Source organism: Saccopteryx leptura, chromosome 4 (assembly GCF_036850995.1).
Source record: "Saccopteryx leptura isolate mSacLep1 chromosome 4, mSacLep1_pri_phased_curated, whole genome shotgun sequence".
NCBI lineage: Eukaryota > Metazoa > Chordata > Mammalia > Chiroptera > Emballonuridae > Saccopteryx > Saccopteryx leptura.
The window spans coordinates 23,615,689-23,643,476 of NC_089506.1; the positions used below are offsets into that span (position 1 = coordinate 23,615,689).

The 27,788-nt window shown below is 38.9% G+C and overlaps 2 protein-coding genes across 2 annotated transcripts in view; both read right to left on the minus strand.

The window, feature by feature from the left end:
* Window positions 1-4,583, minus strand: part of PPP2CB (protein phosphatase 2 catalytic subunit beta) — a 37,626-nt gene extending 33,043 nt beyond the window's left edge. Inside the window, exon 1 of the mRNA XM_066380286.1 lies at window positions 4,141-4,583. Coding sequence (XP_066236383.1) covers window positions 4,141-4,242 — 102 coding nt within the window. The 5' untranslated portion in view covers window positions 4,243-4,583. The remainder of the gene's footprint in view (window positions 1-4,140) is intronic.
* Window positions 4,584-9,565: 4,982 nt separating this feature from the next.
* Window positions 9,566-27,788, minus strand: part of TEX15 (testis expressed 15, meiosis and synapsis associated) — a 58,175-nt gene continuing 39,952 nt past the window's right edge. Inside the window, exons 7-10 of the mRNA XM_066383547.1 lie at window positions 19,320-26,677; window positions 17,272-17,330; window positions 12,804-14,053; window positions 9,566-9,626 (exon numbers count right to left, since the gene is read on the minus strand). Of these exons, the coding sequence (XP_066239644.1) occupies window positions 9,586-9,626; window positions 12,804-14,053; window positions 17,272-17,330; window positions 19,320-26,677 (8,708 nt within the window). The 3' untranslated portion in view covers window positions 9,566-9,585. The remainder of the gene's footprint in view (window positions 9,627-12,803; window positions 14,054-17,271; window positions 17,331-19,319; window positions 26,678-27,788) is intronic.

Sequence of the window (27,788 nt, forward strand, 5' to 3'; positions counted from 1 at the left end):
CCTCGGAGGCCAGACATACCATAACCACCATACCCATGTTATCTGTAGTTATCCTCCAACTGGCAATGGGATGCACTTTATTTTTGCCAGTACCTCAAAATAGGGCTTTTACCACTACCCTTCGGAATTAATTTCAGCTGACTCTTAATTTTTATACAATTTGAGTTAGAATAGAAATGTAATTTTCAGGAAAAACCACTATCATATACAGTAACATTCTTCAGAGTAATATTTCCAATAGACTCCAAAAAAAATCACATTAGTAAAAAAATAAACTAAAACCTAGTCATAAAGAATTAAACAAAAAGATTTACATGGGGGTGGTCTTCAGGTAACGACCATCTCGACATACATTGTTTTTAGTTTATGATGCTCACTCCCATTAAATTCTAAAAAAACTGCGAAGTGGTTCAGCTTATGCTGTTAGCATCGTACTTATGAACTACATGGGTGAACAAGTCTGGCTGTGTGCGGCGGAAGAATATGCAGTAACAGGCATGTGAGTGAGGCAGTTGGGGTCGCCCAGTACGCTCACCTACGCCATTTTGGGCTGTTAAAAGGGCAAGTGTTCTGTTTGTGTTAGGCTAGGTATGTTTTGACTTACACCAAAATTCGAGTTATGTCACTGTTGTAAGAACAGAACAGAACTATGTCATAACACAAGGGCCCCCTGTAATTAGGCTTAACTTGACTTTTTTTCTTACATTCTTTCTATATATTTGCTATCCTTGCCCCGGCAGGGTAGACAGAGCAAGTATTAAGTAGACCAAGTGAGGAGTAAAGTTACTCCACAGAATTGCTACTAATCTTAGTAATTTATGCTTCAGGGAACAGTGACCACAAGAAATAATAAAACAATATTTTTCAGGGTTCTCTGCTATATAAAAAAACTTTTACGAAATACACTTACCAGAAAAGTCATATCAACCCATCTACTTATTTTGCCTCTTTTTCTAATAGAAAATGGGGTGACAAATTTAAAACAAGATAAAATAGCTTCTCCCATATTTTTAGTTTTCTTCATTTAAAATTCACTGAGTGCTTACATGGGTAGCATCTTTCTTTCTCTTTAGTTTGTGCACACATAAGAGAAAGAGACAGGCAGGCAGGGAGATGAGAAGCATCAATTCTTCATCGTTAGCACCTTAGTTGTTCACTGACTGCTTTCTCCTATGGGCCTTGATGGGGGTGGGAGGGCTCAGCCAAGCCAGTGATCACAGGATCATGTCTATGACCCCTCGCTCAAACCAGTAACCTCTTGCTCAAGCCAGCTACCATAGGGTCATGTCTACGATCCCATGCTCAAGCCAGTGACCCCATGTTCAAGCCGGATGAGCCCACACTCAAGCCAGCAATCTCAGGTTTTCGAACCTGGGTCCTCTGCATCCAAGGCCGATGCTCTATCCACTGCGCCACCGCCTAGTCAGGCCATGGGTAGTATCTTAATATTCGCAACCACCCCAGGAGATCAGCAAATATTATCTAATGATAATCAGAAGTACAGTGAGACAGGCAGCTATCAGGTTGTGAAGACAGTGTTTGAACTTGGGCTGACTACTGGAGCCATTATCCATAAACACTACACTTGTCAGGAAGAGGAGGCCGGGGCAGAGATATAAAACAGAACTGGACTCTGGTTAGAAGACAGTGTGTACATACACCACAGAGGGATGTCACAGTTGCTAGAAGAGGGCTGCAAAACTAAACACTGCTCAGGGGCAGAGAGAAAGGAACCTCCCATCCTATTTCTCCATCCCAGTGGCAAGTCCATCGAAGGACAGAGCGCAATGATAAATGACGGGGCATTTTCACTTAAAAAGTCATGTTTAGGCCCTGGCCGGTTGGCTCAGCGGTAGAGCATCGGCCTGGCGTGTGGGGGACCCGGGTTCGATTCCCGGCCAGGGCACATAGGAGAAGTGCCCATTTGCTTCTCCACCCCCTCCCCTCCTTCCTCTCTCTCTCTTCCCCTCCCGCAGCCAAGGCTCCATTGGAGCAAAGATGGCCCGGGCCCTGGGGATGGCTCCTTGGCCTCTGCCCCAGGTGCTGGAGTGGCTCTGGTTGCGGCAGAGCGACGCCCCGGAGGGGCAGAGCATCGCCCCCTGGTGGGCAGAGCGTAGCCCCTGGTGGGCGTGCCGGGTGGATCCCGGTCAGGCGCATGCGGGAGTCTGTCTGACTGTCTCTCCCCGTTTCCAGCTTCAGAAAAATCCAAAAAAAAAAAAAAAAAAAAGTCATGTTTAGTGCACAAGTGCAAATATTCAAAGAAATAAGTGGTAAGATATAAGCTTACATATACCTACAAAGTCCCAGGGACTGGTAGTCTCATTTATTTAGGAGTTGAAGTAAAAATAATCTTTTGACAAACACAGAAAGCTTCCTTAAGTGATTAAGACTCATGTGTAAGTGAGCAGTGGTACAATATTCTTCTCTGGGAATACATTTTAAAATTATTAGAGCTAAAGGGAAAAATGATTCAACACCCACCTTTGTCCATAACTTCAAGATTATATATAATGTTCTTAGGATAACTGACTCAGCTAATTTCAAAACTGGATATTTCACTTGATAATAGAGGTTGAGAGATTTAAATGTAAATTTTAGGACTCATGAAATTATAGATTATCACACACAAAAACTGAATGTCTACATGAAGCTATAAGTAAACAGTTTGTTTAGAGATAAATACCATCTGCTTGGCAGTTCTATTAACAGAAACAAATCCTCCGATATAGCTATTTGTGTTTATAATATAAAGGCATTTGTTAAAAACACTATTTAAAGTTAACATTAGCTATTACTCCTCCATCCCTAAGTTGCTTAATTATAACATTGCCCTATTAATAACAATGACAAAATTTTTCATTCCCTAGTGTATCTGCGAGGTGCCCTGACTTCCAAACAGAATGATCAAGTTTTACAGAAATATAGCTTTAAAAATATAAACCAGCCTGACCAGGTGATGGCGCAGTGGATAGAGTGACGGTCTGGGATGCTGAGGACCCAGGTTCGAAACCCCTAGGTAGCCAGCTTGTGTGTGAGCTCATCCAGGTTGAGCAAGGGCTCACCAGCTTGAGTGTAGGATCATAGACATGATCCTATGATCGCTGGCTTAAGCCCAAAAGGTCGCTGGCCTGAAGCCCAGGGTTGCTGGCTTGATTCCATGGTCGCTGGCTTGAGCAAGGGATTACTAGCTCTGCTGGAGCCCTCTGGTCAGGGCACATATGAGAAAGCAATCAATGAACAACTCAAGGGCCACAACGAAGAACTGATGCTTCTCATCTCTCTTCTTTCCTGATTGTATCTTTCTGTCTCTTTCTTTCTCTCTCAAACAAAAACAAAACCCAGACCAACCCAACAGTATTAAAGATTCATGTCTTCATTATCCCTGTTTCACAGATAAGGAGATAAATAACCATGGGACATTTTTACATAAATATGTATACAAATTATCTAATCCAAGATTATAAAAAATAAATAAGAAAAACTAGATTTTAAATTAAGATAGTCTCAAGTAATTTCAGCGGTTAAGAAAACACTGGATACAGAATTCAGAAAGTTGTCTAAGATCACATAATGAAGGACCACCGTAAACAGCCACCTACATATTTTATTGCTTTGGAACTAGAAAAAAATAAACCCACTACATATAATAGAAATGGCAAGAACTTTCTAAAAAGTGCTAAAAGTCAACCTCTAGTTAGAAATCAAGTCTCCCATCGCGTCCACCGCTGCACCCACAAATCTTTGACACATTCCATGGCAGTGATTCCTGAAGGACGCGATGCACCTGCGAAAACCCCACGCTTTAGTCACAAGTTCTTTACCACTAACAACATCCTTTCCGCGCGTTTCCCACCGGGGGGCCGCATCCCACGAGTCGGCAGGCTTTCTACAGCGTGGACACTGCTCGTCCACACCCGAGACGCTGGAGTGCCAATAACCCCCCAGCAGGAGCCAGAGACCCCGATGAGCCGCAGGGCGGGGACCCCGGGCGCCCCGTCCCCGCGCCCGTCTGCACGGACGCCTCCGGCCGGTACCGCGCGCGGCCGGGCCGCGGGCCGTCGGAGCGGGAGCGGGAGCGGGGACGGGAGCGGGGCCGGCGCGGCGCCCCGGCGGCCCACCCGCGCCCGGCGCCCCTCTCACCTTCTCGCACAGCGTCCGCACTTGGTTCTCGTTCAGCTGTTTACACTCGTTCAGCTGCTCGACCCACTGGTCCAGCTCCTTGGTGAACGCCTTGTCGTCCATGGCGGCCCGCTGCCTCTAGCCGCCGCCGCCCGCCCCCCGCCCGCACCCACCCCCGGCCCCGCCGCCGGCTCCCGCGGGAGGGGAAGGAGCCGGGGAGCGCGGCCGCGGAGCCCGCGTCCCGCCCAAGCCGAGCGGACGGCCCCCGGCCGGCCTGGCCCGCCCGGCCGCGCACCCCGAGTCGGGAAGGGGCGTGCGGAGTGGGGGGAGCGCGGCGCGGGTCTCGGGAGCACCTCGCACCGGACCACGGTCACCCTCCGCTGCCGCCTCCCGCCTCCCGCCCGCAGGCCTCTACCCAGACCCCTCCTCCTTCTCTCTCGGTCTTTCTCTCCCCTCCCTCCGGCTTGCCGTCATCGCCTGGGCATTTCCGCCGGGAAAATCGAGCGGGTGGAGAGCTGCGGCAAAGGGCGCCGAGCGGGAATGCAGCGCCCCCGTGTGTCTCGGAGGAAAAACGTCCCAAACGGCGGAGGATCCCCACGTCTCCCTCCCTTCCCGTTGAATTTTATAAGCTCTTTATAAATTTTGGATATTCAGCCTTGATCAGATGAATCATTGGCGAGTATGTTCTCCCATTCAGTGGGTCTTTTCATTTTGGTTTCTTTTTCTGCGCAAAAACTTTTCAGTTTGATGCAGTCTTGTTTCCCTTGCCCAAGGACATAGATCAGGGAGAATATTGCTAGCAGATTTCAGAGATTTTACTGCCTATGTTTTCTTCTAGGGATTTTATGGGTTTTGAGCCCAATATTTAAATCTTTAATCCATTTTGAGTTTATTTTTGTGTGTGGTGGACTGTTTTCAGTCATATTTTTCTGTGTCTCCTCCACCTAAAGACCTTACTCTCTCACCTTTTCTCCATGTACATATAACTCGGATGACTTTGTTCAGGGTTGTCTTACTCTTGAAAGTATTCCTGAATCCAATGGGATGAATTCTGTGGTTTTCCTTTTAAGACCTGTAGCACCAAGCACAGCATACTTCACTCTATTTCCCTCACTTTAATGGTTGATTTCTTGCATGCCTCTCTCTCTCTACACAGACTATAAACTCCTTTCAAATTAGAAGTCCTTCCAACCTTCTAATCCTAAATGTCTATCATACTGCTGAGTGTGGCAATAGGTGCTTGATACACATTTGTTGTTCCTAACTTGGTAGTGTATTTACATTGAATGGAATAGATTTTCATTGTCTTTATGAAAACAAGCAAATGATTATCATCCCCAACCTCAAATATTTTCTTTCACTCTGACATATCAAAAAGAAACAATCCTGATGAGATGTTTAGATATTCACTCACAGATGGTATTTACTTTACCCTTTGATGGGCACCATCAAGGTTACAGAGGAGCAGTGGTAGTCAACCTGGTCCCTACTGCCCACTAGTGGGCATTCCAGCTTTCATGGTAGGCAGCAGCGAAGCAACCAAAGTATAAATAAAAAGATAGATCTAACTATAGTAAGTTGTTTTGTAAAGATTTATTCTGCCAAACAGCAAAAATCTGACAAAGTACTTGGTAAGTGATTATTATTATATGCTTTAACTTGCTGTAACTCTGCTTTATAAATTTTATAAAGTTACTTCCCTACTTTATAAATCACCATTACTGTGGAACTGGTGGGCGGTTAGAAAATTTTACTACTAACAGAGACACAAAAGTGGGCAGTAGGTATAAAAAGGTTGACTACCCCTGCAGAGGAGAAACATCCATTATTGCATGTTTCTGGATCAAGAACCCAGATAGCACGGTAAGAAAATTAGTTTTTTAGTCCTAATATTTTGACCTGAGAAATTGGTGGAAGAACACAAAAAGTAACATTGCTGACTAAGCAGATTTGATTTGCGCATTTTCAGTAGATGGCATAGTTGAAACTTTATTTTTGAGAGAAAGATAGGGACAAACAGATGAGAAACAGCAATTCATAGTTGTGGCACCTTAGTTGTTCATTGATAACTTTCTTATATGTGCCTTGACCGGGGGACTCCAGCCAAGCCAGTGACCTTAGGCTTCAAGCCAGAGTGACCTTTGGGTTTAAGACAAAGGTCTATGATTTCACGCTCAAGACGGCGACACTGCGCTCAAGCTGGTGAGCCTGTTCTCAAGCCAGAGATGTTGGGGTTTTGAACCTGCATCCTCAGCATCCCAGGCGAACGTTCTATCAACAGGCTGTTTTGTTTTGTATTGTTGAGCTGTGAGAAAGCTTAAAAGGGAGGGTATAGCTCTAGAAAACTGTCACAGAAGTGAATGGTCTCAGGATACTTCATAAAATAATGAAGGACAGAATGCCTCCCATGAGGAATATAGAGCAGAATCAGCTTCAGGACAGCATTTGAAGAGACAAGGTGGAGACAAGAGTACATTTTGAGGAAAGTGATGTTTTCATTAATATTCAGACTTGGTTTAAAACACCTTGGTTGGAAATCAGTGGATTAAGAGTCATTAACTATGTGATTTAGTGTAACTCCCAATATGGACTTTTTTTTTTTTTTTTGTATTTTTCTGAAGTTGGAAACAGGGAGGCAGTCAGACAGACTCCCGCATGCGCCCGACCGGGATCCACCCAGCATGCCCACCAGGGGGCGATGCTCCACCCATCTGTGGCGTTGCTCTGTTGCATCCAGAGCCATTCTAGCGCCTGAGGCAGAGGCCATAGAGCCATCCTCAGCACCTGGGCCAACTTTGCTCCAATGGAGCCTTGGCTGCGGGAGGGAAAGAGAGAGACAGAGAAGCAGGAGAGGGGGAGGGGTGGAGAAGCAGATGGGTGCTTCTCCTGTGTGCCCTGGCTGGGAATTGAACCCGGGACTCCTGCACGCCAGGCCGACGCTCTACCACTGAGCAAACCGGCCAGGGCCTGGACTTTTTTTTTTTTAAGAGAGGGACAGACAGGACGGTAAGACAGGAAGGAAGAGAGATAAGAAGCATCAACTCATAGTTGCAGCACTTTATTTATTCACTGATTGATTTCTCACTTGTGTTTTGACTGGAGGGCTCCAGCTGAGCCAGTGACCCCTTGCTCAAGCCAGTACCCTTGGGCTCAAGCCAGCAACCATGACCCCACACTCAAGACGGTGACCTTGGGGTTTCAAACCTGGGTCTTCAGCATCCCAGGTCGAAGCTCTATCCGCTGCCTCACCAACTGGTCAAGCTGGACTTCATAATGTAACTAAAATAATCTTAGCCAAAGAACTAGAATAATTTGTATGAACAAAGAGCAATTGTTTCTTAATCAAACATGCAAAAACCTCAAATTACTGTACTGCTCTTCGCACAGATTTTAAAAGCAGCTGGACTGGAAGGAGCGCTCCAGCAGTGATTTAGTCTCTAAGTCAGTTCTCTGTGGTTGCTGCTCACGTAATGGATCTATATAAACCAAGGACCATCCACATAGCTGCTTATTCTTCAAAAAGACAAAAGGGAAAAAGTCCCGAAACTAGATAAACCCCTCAATTTTATCTAGTTTATTCAGATAATTCTTAAGTTCCAAAACAATAATATTACAAACAGCCAGGAATGTTTTCTTATAATGCTAGCTCAAATTTTAATTTGTCTTATTTTCATTTTTAGAACCAAAACACATACTTGGGGGAAATACTACCTTTTTTCCTGTTTTGTTTCAAAGTATAGATTTCTAAATGTAACTGAATATTCAAATAGGATTTTCATTTTTGAGAAAATTCAAACTTATGAAATAAAAATATCACAAAGACAGTATCAACAGAATCTGAAAGTTATTTAAAGAAAGCATTCTTAATCAGAATATTTAACTTTTGCTTGACCTAAAAGAAACATTTTTAATAACTCTGTAACATCTTTTTATAACCAGACATAAATCAAATGACTGAGGCATTTTTTTGGTACAACAGTTAACATTATTGTTTTAATACCTGTTCAGGAGTTCTGATTTTTATAGACTATTTTCAAATAAAACTATATGGTGTAAAAAAAATGGTATCTTGACATTGTTTTAATTCTATAGTCATTTTCAAATTCCTTTCTCTCAACTGCAGTCCTTTGCTTGACTTTTCTCTTTTAAAGATGTTTGTTAGAGAAAACCCTAAGTATTAGAAATTCTATGCTATTTGGTTAATGTAATTAAAGCAGGTTATGCTGAGAATTTCTTAGTGCTTTTCTAAATTGAAATATTACTCTACAATAAATATGGCTGAATTACACTCTCTCTGGAGACCTGTGCTCGGATAACATAGTTTGCTAACTTCAGAAGTTTGAGAGAACACGGAAGGTTAGCTACCTGTTTAGATTTAGCCAATACAAATCTATTATCACACTTGAGGACCCACTCTATAGTTGTGAGGAATCTTTCTGAGATCTTAAAAAAACAGAAATAGTTCTTTGCCGGCACAGGTTGATGACTCTAGTTACACACTACTCCCCTGTTCTACTGTGAGTTTTTACTTTTGTGGGATGTTGAAAATGAAAACGAAATCTGTGTCCACAGAACTAGAAAACTTGTATTTGTGCTGCATTATATAAACTACTAAAATACCACTAAACTAATGACATAAGCTAAAGACATTGTTCCCTATTATTTGTTACAAAACCATTCAAAACCGTTTACAGTGTGTATTGTAAAATACAAAAGATAAGAGCCTGTGGAAAGGGCTCTTATGGAAATAGGTATAAATGTGCTTTAATCTCAATATGATGAAATAAAACTGCTTCAAACATAAAAATTTAACAGAATCTCTATTCAAGGACAAACTGAAAATATACAAAACTATTACAATATATTTATAAGCAAAAATTAGAAAATATGGAAAGAATTTGTCATGTTGGACACTGTAAATTACATAAATGTCTAGATTTATAAAATTATTGTTCTGATAACCATTCCAAGTAAAAAAATCCTATTTTAATCTAAATCACATGGCGTAACAATATCAAAAATATCAGAAACAAAATTATTTTAAAGATTTGACTACTTTTGTTTAATCTTAATCACAGTGAATGTTACAGTTAACCCTCTTTATTGCATTAGAATAATCTCAAAGAAAATCTTTAACTGTAAGAGCTGCTGTGAAAGAAACATTTCAAAAAGTAAATTTAAAAAATTGTTAATGTTACTGTTGGTTAGCTGGATACTGAAAACAGCCTAATACAGACTTCACTAAAATAAATGCATGGGAATAATCATGGTATTTGAGATGCCAGAAATGGATTTCCCATGATATGATATGATATGTTGTTGCATTTAAAATTTTTATAAATGGAAATATGGTTTATATTTCCTACCACACTTACATATATTTTAAATGTTAACATAATAGTATAGAAGTAAAAAAAAATACTTGAAAAAACTTGTAAATCTTTATTTCAGTAGACAGAGACTGTTTCAATGTCCTGGCTGAAAAGGCTCTTGACGTTGCCATGGAACTGAAAGAAAAAACACACAAAGATTTGAGATACGTTCATGATGCAGACTAATGGCATTTAACAGTACAGAGGAAAGACCTGAGTTCAGAGCTGAAGCGACCTGTGCCCTTTACTAGCTGTGGGATCCTGAGAAAGGCTCCGCAAGGAGAAGCTTCTGCATCTGCAGAAGAACAACAGTACCTACATCTCTCTTAGGGATCTTGTGAGAATTAAGTGGAATAAAGGATGGAATGTGTCTGGCACACAGGGCTCACTTAGTCCCTTCCCTGAGTTCCATTCCGGTGTGGAACACGAGCATCATGAACAAAGCAGCAAGTGGGTCACAGGGATTGTCCCAGTGTTGGAAGGATGCAGTTCCTGTCAATGCGCTAGGTCATTTCCACAGAGCATCTACGCTCCTGAAAGCTAAACAAGTGTTCATGCTGCCTCCTCATTTTTTTTTAAGAGTTACTTTTAGATACCATAGTAAGTAGATAACTGTTTCCTTCTCTTTCATTTTCACTTGACTAACTTAACTAAGGAGGTTACAATAAAACAGTTTGAGGATCAAAGCTGGATGTGATTCCAGAGATACCTTTTTTTTTTCTTTTTTTTTTTTTTAGCACCACGAATACAAGAAAGCATCATGAACACAAGAAAGCTCCCAACTATGAGAACCTATATGAAGCAATTACATTCAAGATGTCCACCTGAAGCCACGGTTTGCCACATCTATGCCCGGTGTGTTTATCATTACAGTAGCAGCAGCAGCAGCATATCAAATTAACCAAAAAGGGCCATAGACTCCCCCTGCCCCACCCTCTTTCTTTCTCCCCTCCTTTAGTTTTTTTGTTTTGTTTTGTTTTTCAGGGGCTAGTTTTTGGAGAAAATTTTCCAGTCCTGTTTAAACGGAGTTCATTTGGTGGGGCAGCGGGGAAAGGGCACAATGCACAATGTAATTAGCCCACAGCACGTTTACATGCCTTATCATGGGAGGACAAGAGGAACTGTCCCCCCGGAGAACGTTCCAGGTTCAACGTGGCTCGCTCGCAGAGGTGGAAGATGACCACGCACAGGACTGCAAGGGGCGCTGTACCCTGCAGGTGTTGGGGCCACTGTCAACTCCAGTGCAAGGGTGCTCCTGTTACCAGATATTATTTTCTCTTATTTGTGAAACTCTCTTAGGTCATGGCTTGTTTTTCTTCTTTAAATTCACTTTTAAATTATAGTGGACATACAATATTATATTCGTTTCAGGTGTACAATATGGTACATAAACATTTCTAAACCTGGTGAAGTAATCACAATATGCCTAATAATCATCTGTCATCATACATAGTTATTACAATATTGACAAATATTCCCTATGTTGTCCTGACCAAATTTCCTTTCTAAAAAATTTTTATTTATGTATTTTTTTGCTCCATAAGACACACTTCTCTCCCCCTCAAAAAAAAGTTGAGGGGAAAATGCCGGTGTGTCTTATGGAGCAAAAAATACAGTATTTTATTAAATATTTTAACACACCATCTGGTTCAGAATATTTTTTTTTCTTATTTTCCTCCTTAAAACCTTAGGTGTGTCTTATGGTCAGGTGTGTCTTAAGGAGCGAAAAATACGGTAATTTTTTTTTAGCTTGCGAGAGAGACAGAGACAGACACAGACAAGAAGAGAGACAGATGAGAAGGAAGAAGGATCAACTCTTAGTTGCAGCACTTCAGTTGTTCACTGATTGCTTTCTCATACGTGCCCTGACTAGGGGAGGGGGCTCCAACCGAGCCAGTGACCTCTTGCTCAACTCAGCAACCTTGGGCTTCAAGCCAGCGACCATGGGATCATGTCTAAGATCCCACGCTGAAGCCCACGACCTCACACTCAAGCTGGTGAGACCGCGCTCAAGCTGGCAACCTTGGGGTTTTGAACCTGGGACCTCAGCATCTCAGTTTGATGCTCTATCCACTGTACCAACACTTGGTCAGGCTATTTATTGATTTTAGAGAGGGGGTGAAGAGGGGGTAGAAGAAGGGGAAGGAGAGGGAGGGAAAGAGAGAGAAAGAGAGAAACACTGATTGTTGTTCCACTTTTTTACGCACTCATTGGTTGATTCCTGTATGTGCCCTAACTGGGTATCGATCTCACAATCTTGGTGTATCACGAACAACGCTCTAACCAATTGAACGACCCAGCCAGGTCCTGATCAGATTCCTAATTAGAAACAGAACTATGGTAATAGACTGCTTCTTGTCCAAATCAGACAATAAAATGAGTTAATTCAACTGATTTTTTACACTTATTAATTTGTTAAGAAAATGCAGGAGAAGCAACTTTAGAATTTAAAAGAAATTCTCTTACACTTCCCTATTTAAGACATTAGGAGAATAACTTTATTAGCAGTATATTTTTACCTCTGATGGTAGAATATTTGGGCATTGGTGGATAACTACTTTTTTGCAGAATTACTGTTTTAAAATTATGCTTTAACTCTGGTAAATATACATTTCAATTTAACATAAAAATTTTATATTATAGTTATGATATTTTACAAATAGAATTATGTTTGAGGAAAATAATTTTCCTCAAACAACCAGGTTGTTCTATGAGCACATCTCAACTGACTCCATTTTCACTTCTGCCCAGGTGCTGTATTAGAACCCAGGCAGAAAGAGCAAAGACTGCTTTATCTGACGGAAGCTTCTTTTTCCACCTTGGTTTTTTCCTCTATATATTTTTCTCCATTTATTAAAATGCATGTTCCCAGCAGGAAAACAGAAAAACATTTTCCACACACCCCAAATTGTATCACCAGAGGCAGACAAGGTAAATTTCAGTATTTCTATGCATTGCTTTGATTACATAGGTCCATTTATGACAGTTTTAAAAACTGTCACTAAAAACTTTTAATAAACCCTTTAATGGTTGTATCCCATTTCCTGGTATGAATTAGCAATAATTCTCTTAATGATTCCCTAAAGTTGGGTTTTGTTGAAGAGCAACACATCAGTGATATGAACAATCCTTTTCTTTTTCTAACTTTGACAACCAGATCCCCACCGGTGACTGAATTTAACTTTGCCAGATATTTGAACGTCTGCACAGAACAACGACTTGCTATGTATCACAGCCTTGTAACTCCATTTACATACATATGCCAAGACAACAGTAAAAACTCAGTGAAGCATGGGAATTTGTGAAACTCACCCTGGGTCCAAAGAACTTGTGGGCGCGCACCTGAACCAGGAGGGTAAGGGTATGCAGTTTGTGGTGACGGCTGATAAGAAACATACTGGGCATACACTGGCTGCTGAGCCACGGAAGAAACAGGTATTTGTGATGGGAAATACCCATTTGCTGGCATAAAGTCATATGCTTGTGGCTCCCCAGCAAAGTAACCGAAATACTGAGTGTACCAAAGATTAGAATTTGCGTTTTGGCCAGTACTTGGAACAGCAGTCAACAGCTCAGGAGGAGGCTGCTGTACTCCGAACGATGTTATGCCTTGGTACGTGTGAGTAATGGAGCCGCCACCGCTGCTGTACTGGTACACACACCAAGCGTAGGAAGGGTATGGAGTTCCAAATGAGTGTTCAGAAGAATTGTATATTGGGGTATATGCAGACTGCGGAAGCTCATTCCTATGTGGGGCAGCATTCTGAGCTAGGACTTTGGAATTCTCACTATTCCCTTGTTCAGAGAGCGAGTATTCTGCTATTTGATTGACAGTTAGGGTTAGGTCCTCAGATGTCTCAACAGGTACACTGCTGGGATTAAATGTATCTTTCATAAATTTTTCTTTTGACTCAGTTTTTGCATGTTGTATCTCATTTATTTGTGGAACAGGTATTTTGTTCTGGATCAATGTGGGTTCTGGAGAATGGGTGCCTGGAGAATTTCTAATAGGTGGTTTTAATATTTTATTATCTTGAAGTTCAAAGACAGCGTCATTCATTTCTAAGTTGGCATGGCTATCCCTCATAAAACGGAAGGTAGGCTTTGAGGGCACCGATGCGTTAGGCAGACTAGAAGCATCAGTTCCCGGTTCTACGTCTGAGGGATCGGGAGAATTGTTAAGAAATTTCGGTGATGGTGTTTCATGGTCTTTTGAAAAAAGGCCATATACACTGTTTTGGTCACAAATTGCAAAAGAACAATCATCTTTCTTATCACTTTTTGTTTCAGCAGCACTAAAATTTACGTCTCTTTTTTTCATGCAATTTAAGTTTTCCTGTTGTCCAGTGAAATTTTCTGAAGCATCAGATGAAATATTAGTTAAATCTATTTTTCCCTCCAAATTCAACATTAAAGTGTCTTTTAGGTTCTCTAAAGGTAAAGGTGAGTCAGGGAGCGATTTCTGCATTTCCACCTCTTTTGGAGATCCATGGTTTCTCCTCAGACTGTCAAACAAACTTGGTCCTGTTTCACTTTCACTTTCGGGACAGTATCTTGTGGTCCTATTGAGTATAACACATAAAAACAATTTTAAATATACAGTTACAAAATTTTAATGTAAATATCTATTTGAGCCCTGGCCGGGCAGTTCGGTGGGTTAAAGCGTCATCCGGAAGCACAGACGTCGCTGGTTCAATCCCTGGTCAGGGCACATGCAGGAACAGATCAATGTTCCTGTCTCTCTCCCTTCCTCTTTCACTAAAATCAATAAATAAAATTTTTTAAAAATCTATATACTGAAACTTTTATTCAGGAGCCGAGTTCTTAAGTTTAACACTTTCTCTTTCTATTGGCTGTATACATGTATCATATTTCCCCAGTTTTACTACAGTGGTTGGAATTATTTCCTGCAGAAGGTGGTACACTCCACATTTCAAGTATATATTTAGAAAATAGTGCTTCCACATTGCAAAAACTTACAATACTATTCAGTTACTACTCAATTTTTTTAGTGTGGTTTCTAATCATATACCTTCAACCCATTGACAATCACCTTTACTTATGAACGGCTATATCTAACTGGTGAACTATCAGATGTGTCCCCCCATCATCCTTACTTACGAATGGCTATATCTAACTGGTGAACTATCAGATTGTCCCCCCATCATCTTTACTTATGAATGGCTATATATAACTGGTGAACTATCAGATGTGTCCCCCCATCATCTTTACTTACGAATGGCTATATACAACCAGTGAACTATCAGATGTGTCCTCCCCATCATCCTTACTTACGAACGGCTATATACAACCAGTGAACTATCAGATGTGTCCTTCCCCCTTGCAAGATCTTCTATTAACACTAAAACTGCTATGCTATTTTGTCTGTTCAAGGTCAAAAATAGGAAAAGCAGACCTCCCAAGTTCCTTGCCAGTCTAATACCCTTGCCATTCCGATATAAATGTAGAGAGCTGCGAGCGGGCTGAAGGAAGTATCCATTATGGCAATGTACAGAGTCAAACGGTTAATACAGGTTCCCAAGGTAATTACATCTTTTTATGTCTCATCAAAATCTTTTAATAACATTTGGAAAGAACATTTTGAAAAGAAAAAAAGTACTCCTCTACAGTCAAGAGAAATTAATCTTTAGTCTTGAATTTGTATATTCCACTTACAAAACTAAAATCTCCATTTTACTTAATCCAGGTTCCTTAAAAAACTTTAGTGACAACCTAGATCATCCTCCAATCCCATATAATACTTTGACACAGTTAAGACAGAAATGAGGCTGCCTATCTTTTTTATTTTGTTCCTCATTCACCTTCATACAGTGAAAGAGAAGATGGAAGAAAACGAAGCATATGGTAAACTGAAAACCTTACAGGGTTGAGTGAAACAAGATGGTCAACAAGTCCAGTGGTGCCACTTCGTGTCCAAATGAGAAAAACATAAATAACGCAGTGAGATTTTCATAACAATAATTCAGTTTAAAGACCTAGGCTTTACTTTGAAATCATGTTCTTCATACAGTATAGTATCAGAACATCCTTTTAGGGAACACTGGTATAAGTGTGTTTGTTTACATCTAAAGTCCCTTTTATAGTAATGTAAGTTTGTCATTTATATCTTTTTAATCAATTTTGAAATGTGACTGGTCTGTAAAGTCCAAAAGCTTAAAAAAAAAAAGGAATTTAATCATTTGTCTTATTCTTTTATGCTGCTTTTAATAAAACCAGTCACTATGCCCCACCAATTCTTTAAGTAATGTTTGTCAAATATGAATTTTACTTTTTGACTATGTAAAAACATCACTCCCGTTTTTTTCATAATTGAATTTATTGGGGTGACACTAATGTAATTATACAAATTTCAGGTGCCCAATTCTACAATTCATTTCTGTACACCGTATTGTGCGTTCACCCCCCCAAGTCGTGTCTTTGTCACCATTAACGCCCCGAACCCTCTCCACTCCCCTCACCACACCAGTCCCCACACTGCTGTCCATGTCCAGGAGTTTTTTTCATTTTTTGTCCTATTTTGCTCAGTCCCTCCACCATGCTCTCCTTATCCCTCCCTTCACGCTTTTCTAAGCCCTGGCTGTCTTAATGACTTCTCACTATACTCGGAATCTCCGAACCCTTTAAAAACAGAATCTCCCAAACCCTTTATATCACTGAAAAAACACAGGACACTATCCTTCAATACTTACAGAATGAAGTTCAAACTCTTGAGGCCTTACTTAATACACTGCATATTGTGTGTGTGTGTGTGTGTGTGTGTGTGTGTGAGAGAGAGAGAGAGAGAGAGAGAGAGAGAAAGAGAGAGAGAGAAAGAGAGATAGGGAGGGGGACAAATAGAGACAGACAGGAAGGGAGAGAGAGAGAGATGAGAAGCATCAATCCTTCATTGCAGCACCTTAGTTGTTCATTGATTGCTTTCTCATATTTGCCTTGACCAGGAGGCTACAGCAGAGTGAGTGACCCCTTGCTCAAGCTAGCGACCTTGACCTCAAGCCAGCGACCTTGACCTCAAGCCAGCGACCTTGGGCTTCAAGCCAGCGACCATGGAGTCGTGTCTATGATCTCACACTCAAGCCAGGGACCCCACATTCAAGTTGGTGAGCCCGTGCTCAAGCCGGCGACCTCGGGGTTTTGAACCTGGGTGCTCTGAGTCCCAGTCCGATGCTCTATCCATTGCGCCACTGCCTGGTCAGGCTGGACCGCATATTCTTCTTCTTTTTTTTTTTTTAATTTTTTTTTATTTGTTTATTTTTTTTACAGAGACAGAGAGTGAGTCAGAGAGAGGGATAGACAGGGACAGACAGACAGGAATGGAGAGAGATGAGAAGCATCAATCATTAGTTTTTCGTTGCACATTGCGACACCTTAGTTGTTCATTGATTGCTTTCTCATATGTGCCTTGACCGCGGGCCTTCAGCAGACTGAGTAACCCCTTGCTGGAGCCAGCGACCTTGGGTCCAAGCTGCTGAGCTTTTTGCTCAAACCAGATGAGCCCCCGCTCAAGCTGGTGACCTCGGGGTCTCGAACCTGGGTCCTCTGCATCCCAGTTCTATGCTCTATTCACTGCGCCACCGCCTGGTCAGGCTGTACCGCATAATCTTAAACAACCACCTTCTCCCTCCTTAGCTTACTCTTGTCCCTTAAATTATATATATGATCCAACGCAGGTATACATAGATAAATGTTTTTATTTTGTTCCTCAATATGTGTCCAGTTTTGTTCAGTTCTTTCTTCAGAGAAGGCTGATGGCAACACCTACCTTGGAAGCTTGAGTGTTGCCTTTTTTCCGTTGACTTTTGTGACATCTTTCATGTTAACCTATGTTTGAAAGATACAAAGTGAAGCTGCACTGGTGATGGTTTAAAATACAGTATAAATATTTATTATTTTACTATCAGGTATTTGTAATCGCCTGCTCTGTCAGCATCTAAAACGCACTAATACTACATTCTTTAATGATCCTTCCCTTCAGAAAGCAGTGACTCTGCTGGACTTCCCATATTTCATTATTTGGAGACACTTTAAAAAAAGATATTTGCAAAATTCTTATCCTCACATTTTATATTATACCTTTTATGAAACCAGTCACTAAACTCTATTGTAAGTAATGTCCGTCCACAAGAATTTTTCTTTCTTATTCTGAAAAACAGCACACTTTTCTAAGCCCTGGACGACTTACTACTTCTAACTCTACTCAGAATTTCTACCTTTAAATCATTGAAAAAAAATATTTCACAATACATATCCTTCAATATGTACAGAATAAAGTTCAAACACCTTAGGCCTGTATTTAAGATGTTTTCTAATTTGAAACAATATTCTTTTCCATCATTAGTTTGTCCACTAAGTAGAATTTTTTGTTCCAGACTTAATTTTAAACTCATTTCTCAAGATAGGTGAATAATCACTGTGTCTTTGCTAATGTTATTTTCAATAACTTACATACCTTCTTCATTTTACACAAAACTAAATTTTTTTCTTTTAAAGCAAGGCCTTGGTTTGTGTTATTCCACAAAATCAACAAATAAACCCCTATTTTCTTTTGTTCTTCTTAATACTTACCTTTTAGTATCACCTGCATTTTACTCAATGTGGAGCGCACAACTGGTGCTCTTGTGTCTTGAAACTATGTTTATAAACATTGTTTATCATGCCTTTTCCCACAAACACAGTGTAATACATAATGACTAGTTTCCTAGTCTCTAGAACTAGTTTAATGAACACAATTAGAATAAGCTGAGAAAGAATCCTATTTTTCATTTTGCACAGGATTTTCTTTACTTCTGAACTGAGAAATTCTTGAAAAAATTTGAGAGAAGCCTCTGCGAGTAAAGTAGGGGCACTTGTTAGTATCGAGTGCCTGGTTTTACATCGGGGCTCTACCATTTACTAACTCTGTGACTGGGAAAGTTACTTAACCTTTCCATGTCTCAGATTCTTTACCTTTAAGAAGAAAATAATAGTGCCTACATCATAAGGCTTTTGTGAGTAAAATAAATTAATATTTGTACAATAGTGCCACAGTGCCATGCACACAAGAAATGCCATATAAAATTTGTTAAATAAAATGTGTTTATGTAAGATTCTAACACCTTTATAATTATCTACTTAAAAATATCTCATTTCTCCATGTGGATAGTGGTCAAGAACACAGGCTCCATTAGCCTGTTTTTAATGCTCACTACATTAACTATACTCTTGTTATATAGAAGCTACTCAATAAATATTTGGTCACTCACTTAACTCACATTTTACAGTATTGGGCTTTCCTTTAAGAAATGATCAAAATTCACATTCTTCCAAGAAATGTTTCCTAAGTTAAATAATTACTTAATTTGTACATTTAAAAAACACTTGCAAGATATCAGTCATATACACAATCATTTATATTTTATAGAAAATAGAAGTGGTTGAATCCAGTATTTTAGTAAATCTATTTTTCAGGGCAATATTTAAACCATTCTCAAGTTTTACAATTCTACTATTTGCTTAAAGACTAGACTTGTTCTGAAAAATAATACTATATAAGGTTTTGTTTCAAAGTATTTGTTACTGCCTGACCTGTGGTGGCACAGTGGATAAGGCGTTGACCTGGAACGCTAAGGTCGCCAGTTCGAGACCCTGGGCTTGCCTGGTCAAGGCACAGATGAGAAGCCACTGCGTGTTGGTGCTTCATCTTCCTCCCTCCCCCTGCTTTTTCCTTTTCCTCCCCTCCATCTAAAAATCAATTTTAAAAATCTAAAAAAAAAAAAGAACCACACATTAATGTCTCTTAGATGGACTAAATTAAGTAAAAACATTCGTTACCTTTTGTTTTTTACAACTGGAAACAGTAGTATTTTCCATTTGTTCCTGAGAGTCCTGACATTTGTCTATAGTGACAGGTTGTTTTTTAGAAGAATTTGAAACATTTTTCATTATGCACTCTGAAATTGAGGGTACCTTCGCACAAGTAGTGGATTTATTGATATGCTGGGCGGGTTGTACATGAGCCTTCATTTTCCCTTTCAGTTCGAAAGTCTTTGTTCTGTTATGCAGCATTTGGCATAGGATGAAGGAAATGGTTAACGCAGCATTCTTACCACATATTATCTTCATATGTTCAATAGTTTTCATTACTTTCACAATATGAGCCATTTTCCCTAAATCTTTCTGTGGGGCGGTCATTATATTTTTGAGCAGTGTAGAAAACTGACTGTAGTTGTAGTCTAACTCTGTCACAGTGCTTCCATAATTTATGGATGCTATACATGGCACAAAGTTAATATACGTGGAAATGGAATACTTAGAATTCTTTAGAAGTTTTTGAATTTCTGAAAGTTCTTCAAGTTCTCTTGAGAACAAATGAAGAGCATATGAGCTATTAACCGCTTCATTGTATTTGTTGATAATATCCAGATCTTTGTTAAGTTCAGAAATAGCAGTCTCTAACACTTTCCAAAGGCAATCTGTTGAGTTATCTTCAAGAAATGAAAAAGCAGCCATTTTTTCTTGGCAGTGAACCAGCTCAGGGAGAAGCGACAAGTCAAACCAAAGCATACCACGAAACCTTTGTTTATCTAGTTTCTTGGCCATTGAATTTTTAAGAAAGTGAACTGTTTCTGAGAGCATGGCTATTTCAATATAGGTTTCAGTGGCTTCGGGTTTTAAAATGATAGCCTCATGGTTGTGGTTTTTCACCATGTCTGAAATGTTTTCTTCTGTGATAAAAATTCTATCTATGTTATCCTCTTGCAGGATCTGAAAATATTTTTTTAAAGTTTCTAAGCGATCGGTACATCTCAAAGTGAGTTCCTGTAATTTTTTACAGTCTGCAAATTCAGCTTGGTCCAATATTTCACTGATACAACAGATATCTGGGTGTGAAAACAAAGTATTATTAATCCTGCAGTTTTCTATGTTAACTGATTCGTTTATTAGACCATCTGACTTTCTGGAAGCCATCACAGTATTCTCCTCAAGCCCAATACTGGAAATTTCTTCACTGCTTAAATCTTTAGACAATGTATCATATATCTTTTGCAATTTAGAAAAAGAATATTGATTCATCTTGAGTAGTGTTTCTTTCTTCTTCTGTCCTGAGTGTTTTTTGTTGAAAGATCGTCTCTTCTCTTTCCAAACGAGACTTTTTGCAGCATCAAAAAAGATATGTTCCAGACCATAAAGAGATATATTAACACCTGTTGCCTCATTGCTTTTGATAAAGTTAACTTTTGAGGAGATCATTTCAATGATAATCCACAAATGGTCTTTTTTTCCTGAATAGGAAGCAACTTTAGAAGAGTCCCCATAAATACTGATCAATTTTAAAGTACTTTTTCTTAAGATTTCCAGGTCTCCTAAACTATCTCCAAAGTTAACTCCACAGGTAAACGGAACAGAAAGAGAAAAGTCAAAGCAATCATAACAATGCCTCAGTATTGCCTCACACTCATTAATCTGTCGTTTGCATTTCAAGAATGCATAGTATGAATTGTTTTCCCTTTTGGTGTTTTCAAGTAACTCAATTAATTGATCTTGATAGTTCTGCAACTCACAGAATGCATTGTATTTTAGCCTTCCTTGAAAAGCAGGATAGAAATTGGATTGTTGTTGAAATCCACGTGGCTTGCCAAGCAGCTCACTGTACAGTGTCTCATCATACCAAAGCAAGCTTCGAAATGTTGGTTCACCTCCTAAGAGCCTTTTCTTGTTTTCAATGAATTGAAGAGTTTCCATTATCATTTGGAGTTCTACCAGGGAGTCGACAGCACAGGGTTTTAATTTGTGTTTGCAATTATTCCACAGGTTTTTTTCTACCAACAGTTCTCTTGAAATTAAGATTTGTTCAAGTGAGCATTCTTGCTTTCTTTCAAAAGCTTCAACAAATACAGGGAGAATACTTCGACAAACTTTAGTTTCTTCCTGTAGACTCTGCAAAGATGATGCTTCATCTGCCCTCCTCAGAATTTGAGCTAGCTCAGCAGTAAGACTTGAATGATCAGCTGAGCCATGTTTTTCTGTTAATTTATCCAGGTATGATGTAGGTTTCTGAGGAGTAGTGACTTTAGGGTTTTCAGAGTGAGCATGTGAAACGGGCAAATGATTCATTCCTAAAATGTCTGATTTGGAATTACAGGTTGTTTCTGAATGCAAGGTAGGGTCAGACTGACAGTCATTACTAACTTGGATTCCCTCTTCGTTCTTTCTCTTAAGCCGATTAGAAAGTCTGTTATTCAAAGAGATTGCCTCAGAAGCATTTTTAATGCTTAGATGAGAATCAATCAAGTTTTTAGTTGTTTTCTCACGTAGGTAGGAGGGTTCTTCTAAAATCTTATTCTTCTGATAACTGCACGCATTCTTAACAGCTGGCCCTTCACCCACGCTTATTTTGTGAACTGAACCTTTTGCTTTTTTGGTTTGTTTAACTTTCCACATTTTCCTGTCCACAATGTCTTTCTTTGAAATATATTTTTTGGAAGAACCGCATATGTCATCTTTTAAGAGCAGAGAACTATCACTGGGAAAAGGTCTCTTCGTTTTATTTTCTCTGTAACTTTTACTTTCTTCTTCGGTTACTGGTATGGGATCTGACTCAGAATTCTCAATAACATCCGTTACATTGCTATCTATCTGGACACAGCTACTTGGAAAGCACCGTTCTGTCTCCAGAAGTTCCTTTCTCCCACATCCTTGCTGACAGAGCGGTACATTGCTGGATGTCGCAAAGCAATCGATAGCAAAAGTTCTCTGTTTATCCAAATACAGTTTTGAAGATCCCCCCTCACTGTCTGTCGCTGGAGCAGCTGATAAAGACTGAGGAATACTATTACACATTTTGCTTGTTATAAGAGTTTGATTTAATGGGTCCATAAGGATATTTCCTGTAATAGTGCCCGGTTTGGAGCTCTCAGTAGGAGATGTCTGTTTTTCCAGAAAATTTACTTCCTGGTTTCTTTTATAACCAGAAAAAAAAGTAAGGTTATCTGGTTTGTAGTTATCAACATTCAAAAAGTGCTCTAAGTTTGACTCTAAGACTGGAATAACTATGTCACTTTTCGCCTTTGTGTGAGCTATACAAGTTGCATCATAATTTTTGTCTGTGCTAAAACTTACGTTTTCTTTTATGCAACTTAAAGGTACTGAATTAGTTTTAATACAACTTAAAGAAACTGAATTAGTTTTATTTATCACTTCGTTAGCCTCAGCACTTTTTATTGCATCTTTATTATGCGCTAAATGGTTCTCAGGCGCTTCATATTTATTAATGTTAGATACAGACTTTATGTTTGTTTGATTTTCTTTTTCACTTAGTTTTTCCTCTGGGTGGTCAAGGGAAAACAGACACCCCATTTTTCCAGAAACGGGTTGAAGTTCTGATGATCTTGGATTTCTTATACAGCCATCGTTATAAGCTGACTGACTTGTACTTTGGGATGTGGAGCACAGAGTTAACTGTGGTTTAGAATATTCTTGATCATAAAATCCTCTCACATGGATAGTGGTGTGACTTCTGGAGACACTGTTGGCCACATTTTTCTTGGAAAAGCACTTTGTGATTCTGTCTCCACTTGTTTTACAGGACTGGTACTTTGATACATGACTTAATGATTTATCAACTTCAAATCCCAAAGCTCTTTTCTTTCTTAGTTTGTTGTATTTTCTTTTTGAAAAGTAAAGTTTACTGAAATACTTTCTTTCAAAAATAGAACTATAATCTTGATGGTCATCACTTTCCCAGAAATTACTGCATATCGTTGCACATACTTTTGGTAAAGGGCCCTTTCTTGTTTCGCCGACTTTAGCTGTAAGCTCCAAATGCATGCTAACTCCTCTATTAGCTTTTTTTAAGTAAAAAAGAACTCTGTCAAGTTTTTTGGAAAGACAATTACTTTTACATAAAGATACTTCACTTTTTAGAATATTCAGGACACTCTTCATGTGTTTTTCTGACTGTGAAAAGGTTTTAATTTGACCTTTGGATAATGAAGAAAAACATTCATATGAGTCTTGTTTGGTTAGCCGCCTCCTCTTCTCACAAATTTCATGATGTGGTATGTTCTGGTCCCTAACCAGTATATGTGGCTTTCTTTTGCTAGTTCTTGATTCTTTGTCCTTTTTACTTCTAGTATCACTACAATCAGTTTTTGATTTTGTAAGGGAACATCTGCTTTCATTATTTATTGTAGTGACATTCGAAGGTTCAGTAAGCAAAGGTTTACTGTTTTGTCCTTCAGATATGTGATTCATGTGTGTATTATGACTCAAGTTAAAAGAAAGTGAGGTTTCAGATTTATTCACTAGTACTGATTCTTGCCTTAAATTACCAAATTCATCTTCACATGGGTAATCTGAATTTTCACCGGAACACTGGGAATAAATTTCAACTCCCAGAACTTTCCCCTCCTCTTCACTTACTTCTGGTTTTGTGGCTTCAGTTATATATTTGCAAAACTTATTTTTCAATGCAAGGCACTCAACAGTGGAACTAAATCTTGATGTAAGTGTATTAGTCATTGTGACTTGTAGATCTGGAAGTAAAACTGGGTTGCCGAGCTCTGCTTTGTGTTTTCGTGCAGAGGAATAATCCGAGTGTTGCTGATCACTATGCTCCCTTCTTGGGGTGCTTTCCGAAACTTCCTTCCCCCCATTACTGCTTCCAAATAGACCTTCCCAATCAATACGAGACTCCAGAACCTCATATGAGGTCTCAAAGTCTTCATACAGTTGATCTCCATCGCTAAGAGAATCCATGGTTTGAAATAGAAAAGCATCATCACACTGTTCTGATTCTATTTCAATCTCACTTTCCAAGTTGAGATTTTGAAGAACCGAGTCGTCACTTATTGAGTGATAAAATGAATTGTGTAATTTGTTTTTATCCATGTCCATTTCACAATCAGAAACCTTATGTTTTATTAACAACTCCAAATTGGCACTCTCAGAAGAATAAGCTTCTTTAAACTGGTATCTTTGGTCACCATCATGATTTGTGTCTAATGTAGGCACCACATTATCATCTATCTGTATTGCAGCATTTGAGGCTACATGCAGAGAAGAACCTGAGATTTTGGGAAATACAGAAGCCAAATGCTCTACATTCTTTATAGTATTTTGCATATCTTTTTGTTTTATGGAAGTGATAGTATCTTCAGTCTTTAATGCAGTTTCTGTTGACATATTTTTCCCCAAAGTCAAATTAAATGTAGAAAGTTCCTCAGAATTCAGACTATCTACATTATTGTAATTTTTATTCTCCTGCCTTTCATCTATATTAATGAAATTCTGGTTTCTATGAAAACCCTGCTTATCTTCACATGTATTTTCTATATTTTTTTCTGTAGGGAAAGCAATGTTTTCCTTTTTAGACATATTTTGGTTTTCTTTATCATTATCTCTTCGTTCTTTGAAATAAAAACTCAGGTGTATATCATTATTTAACTGTGCATTACATGACAGAGTATGATCTTGACCGATAGCGTCAATTTGAGAAGTTTCTTTGCAGTCTTTTTGAATGTTTTCTGATGACACTGGATCATTTTCCTTTTTCCCATGGGCACATGTATCCTCTCTAGCAACGCTGCAATTTGAATTGTTCTGAGACATTTTACTGTCATGAGATGAAATAACTGTATCCATTGGCATTTCTTTGGCCTGGGGAATGTCTTCTGCTTCCTGAAGAGCATCAGTTACACTGCTAACACAGTTTTGATTTGTTTTTTTCAATTTCAGTTCCATTAGTTTTTGAGAAATGGCAAGATCGGTATGAATGTTCTCTTCATTCTCCAAACAGTGTTCAAGATGCTTTTGTGAGAGGCTTTCCACTGTTAGAGGAAGATTATTTTGTAATTCCAATGCTTGATAATCTAGCTCATACTTATTCTTTGTGGAACATTTAGAAGATTTTGATATTTCTAACTCTTGAGTGATTAATATTTGATCACAGTTTTTTCCAGAAGAATTAAGACTCTCATCCTCTTTGTATTCTTGGTGCAATGAAGTGTAATTATCTACCGGACTGATTTTTATCTCATTAGTACCATAATTATCAATGTCTTCCCATAAATTTTGCTTTTCTACATGTTTGGAATTGTCTTCTAGGCCAGTGAAGTTCCTCACCTTCCCAATATTTTGAATGTATTCATGTATACTTTCTTTGGTTTGGAACGAAAGAACTGCAGATGTTTGGAGACCAGTTTCATATATGGTTTTTAAATAAGAAGACTGTGATTCCTGAGAAATGTGACTCTTATACCCTTTTGTACAAGTATTCACTGATTCATAAGGGTTATGAGGCTCCCTATCTTCCTCAATTAGAAGTAAAGTGTTACTTCCCTGTTGGGGTCTCTGGGCTTTTTCCTCACTGTGTTTTTGGTTCTCGACTTCTGAAACGGCATTTGACAAACACATCGGGAAGGAAAAATTGTCTTGCTCCTGACATTGTCCTCCCATGGGAATTTTACTGGGAGTTGTATAATCATAGTTCTGAGAGCCCATGTTGTGAGCCTGAGATTGTAAATCATCAAAAGAATTTCTGAAGCAAGGAGCATCCAAACGATCAGTAATAGCATCTTCTCCAGGCATGACTTCAGACGAGGAGACAGAATTAGTTGGCATAGGCAGATTTATTTCTGAATTAACAGAACCTAAACTCTTCTCAAGTGGCAAAATCTCATTTAAACCTGTAATGTTATTACGTTTTTCCATGTTTTCTTCTCTTCTCATCAGTCTTGGGTCTTTGATGAGTTTTGAAGTAATAACTGTGCTTGTTGAGCTAGTATTATTGTGAAGGGGAAAAGCCTCAGGAAGACCACTTAAAACATTTTTAAGGTGTGTGAAGTTTAACGAGCAGTCACCACTAACACCTTCCCTGCTATCACTGGGAATAAATGAAAGACTTGAATCATATGCATGTACTTGAGAAGTCTCTCTACATTCTGTTAAATTGTGCTTCATCTGTCCACTGTATGTTTCAAGTACAGAAATGTCTCCATTTTGCATGTTTTCACAGAAATTAGAAACACCTGAGTTGGAAGAATTTATCTCTGAATTTTGTGAATTGCATGAACAGTTTTCTTGAACAAATGGGTCCACAGGTTTCCTAAAATGTTCAAAGATGACGGTAGCATCTTTTCCTTTTCCAATTCTTTTGGCAACTGTACAATTATTGAGAGAGCATGCTCTTCCTGTGGAAATAAAAAGAAAATAAGCAAAAATTATAAGAAAAATAATTCTACAGACATCTTTAATAAAAGTAAACAATTTTAACTGAAAGTTCATAAAATAACCTAGCAATGATTATATTATGTTCTCAGCAGAAAAAGCAAGGAGAGAAGAGGACGAGTAATAAACCAATAAAGTATAAATGATGAAGCATGAAATTCTGTCCCTGAGGCCCTACTAATAAAGTATTTGCCATAAAAATTTGGATTCTGTCAAAGACTAAAAAACAGAAAAATTAAATAATAAAAACATATTGTTCATAGACTAGGTATTTTTCATATTAATTTTCTATCTTCAGATATTTAATAGTATCTACATATTAATAGACAAAATTGTCTTCCTCTATCTACTGTTACCTTGGCTTTATTTCCCTCTCCCACCAGAGAACAAAAACAGAAAGGAAAGAGTATTGAGGTGAAGAAAGAAGGAGGAAAAGATTGAAAAGGTTCCACAAAGTGCTGGCCGCATAGCTCAGCTGGTTAGAGTGTCATCCCTATACTGTAAGGTTGCAGGTTCGATCTCCCGGTAAGGGCACATATGAGAATCAACCAATGAATGCTTAAATAAGTGGAACAACAGCTTGATCTCCCCCCCTCCATTCCTCTCTCTCTAAAATCAATGGGAAAAAAAAACAGGTTCCACAAAACCATTTTCAGGTGCAAAAAGCAAACTACTACCCCTGCTGCACAGTGAGGTAAATAGTCTCCTGCAAATAATATATGTAAATAAAACCTGAAAAATAACATTTCCTTTTCTTTTATACATTACAAAAATGTATTCCTAAAATTTCATTAACTTTAATCATGTAATAACAAAGGAACTTATAAAAGTGCATATTTTGTAAAGTAAAAGTAAAATGTTCAGAAAGCATTCATAGCTAAGTAATACCATAAAAACACCTTTATTAAAACAAATTAATGATGAGAAATTGCTTCTGAAATTTGAGATTTATGACATATATAAAGTTATATCAGTGGGAAGTATCATAAGGTTCTTTTTCACAATATATTAAAATATCAATATGTTGAAAAATTTTAAATTCTATAACCATTTGTGATTACACTTTTTAATTAC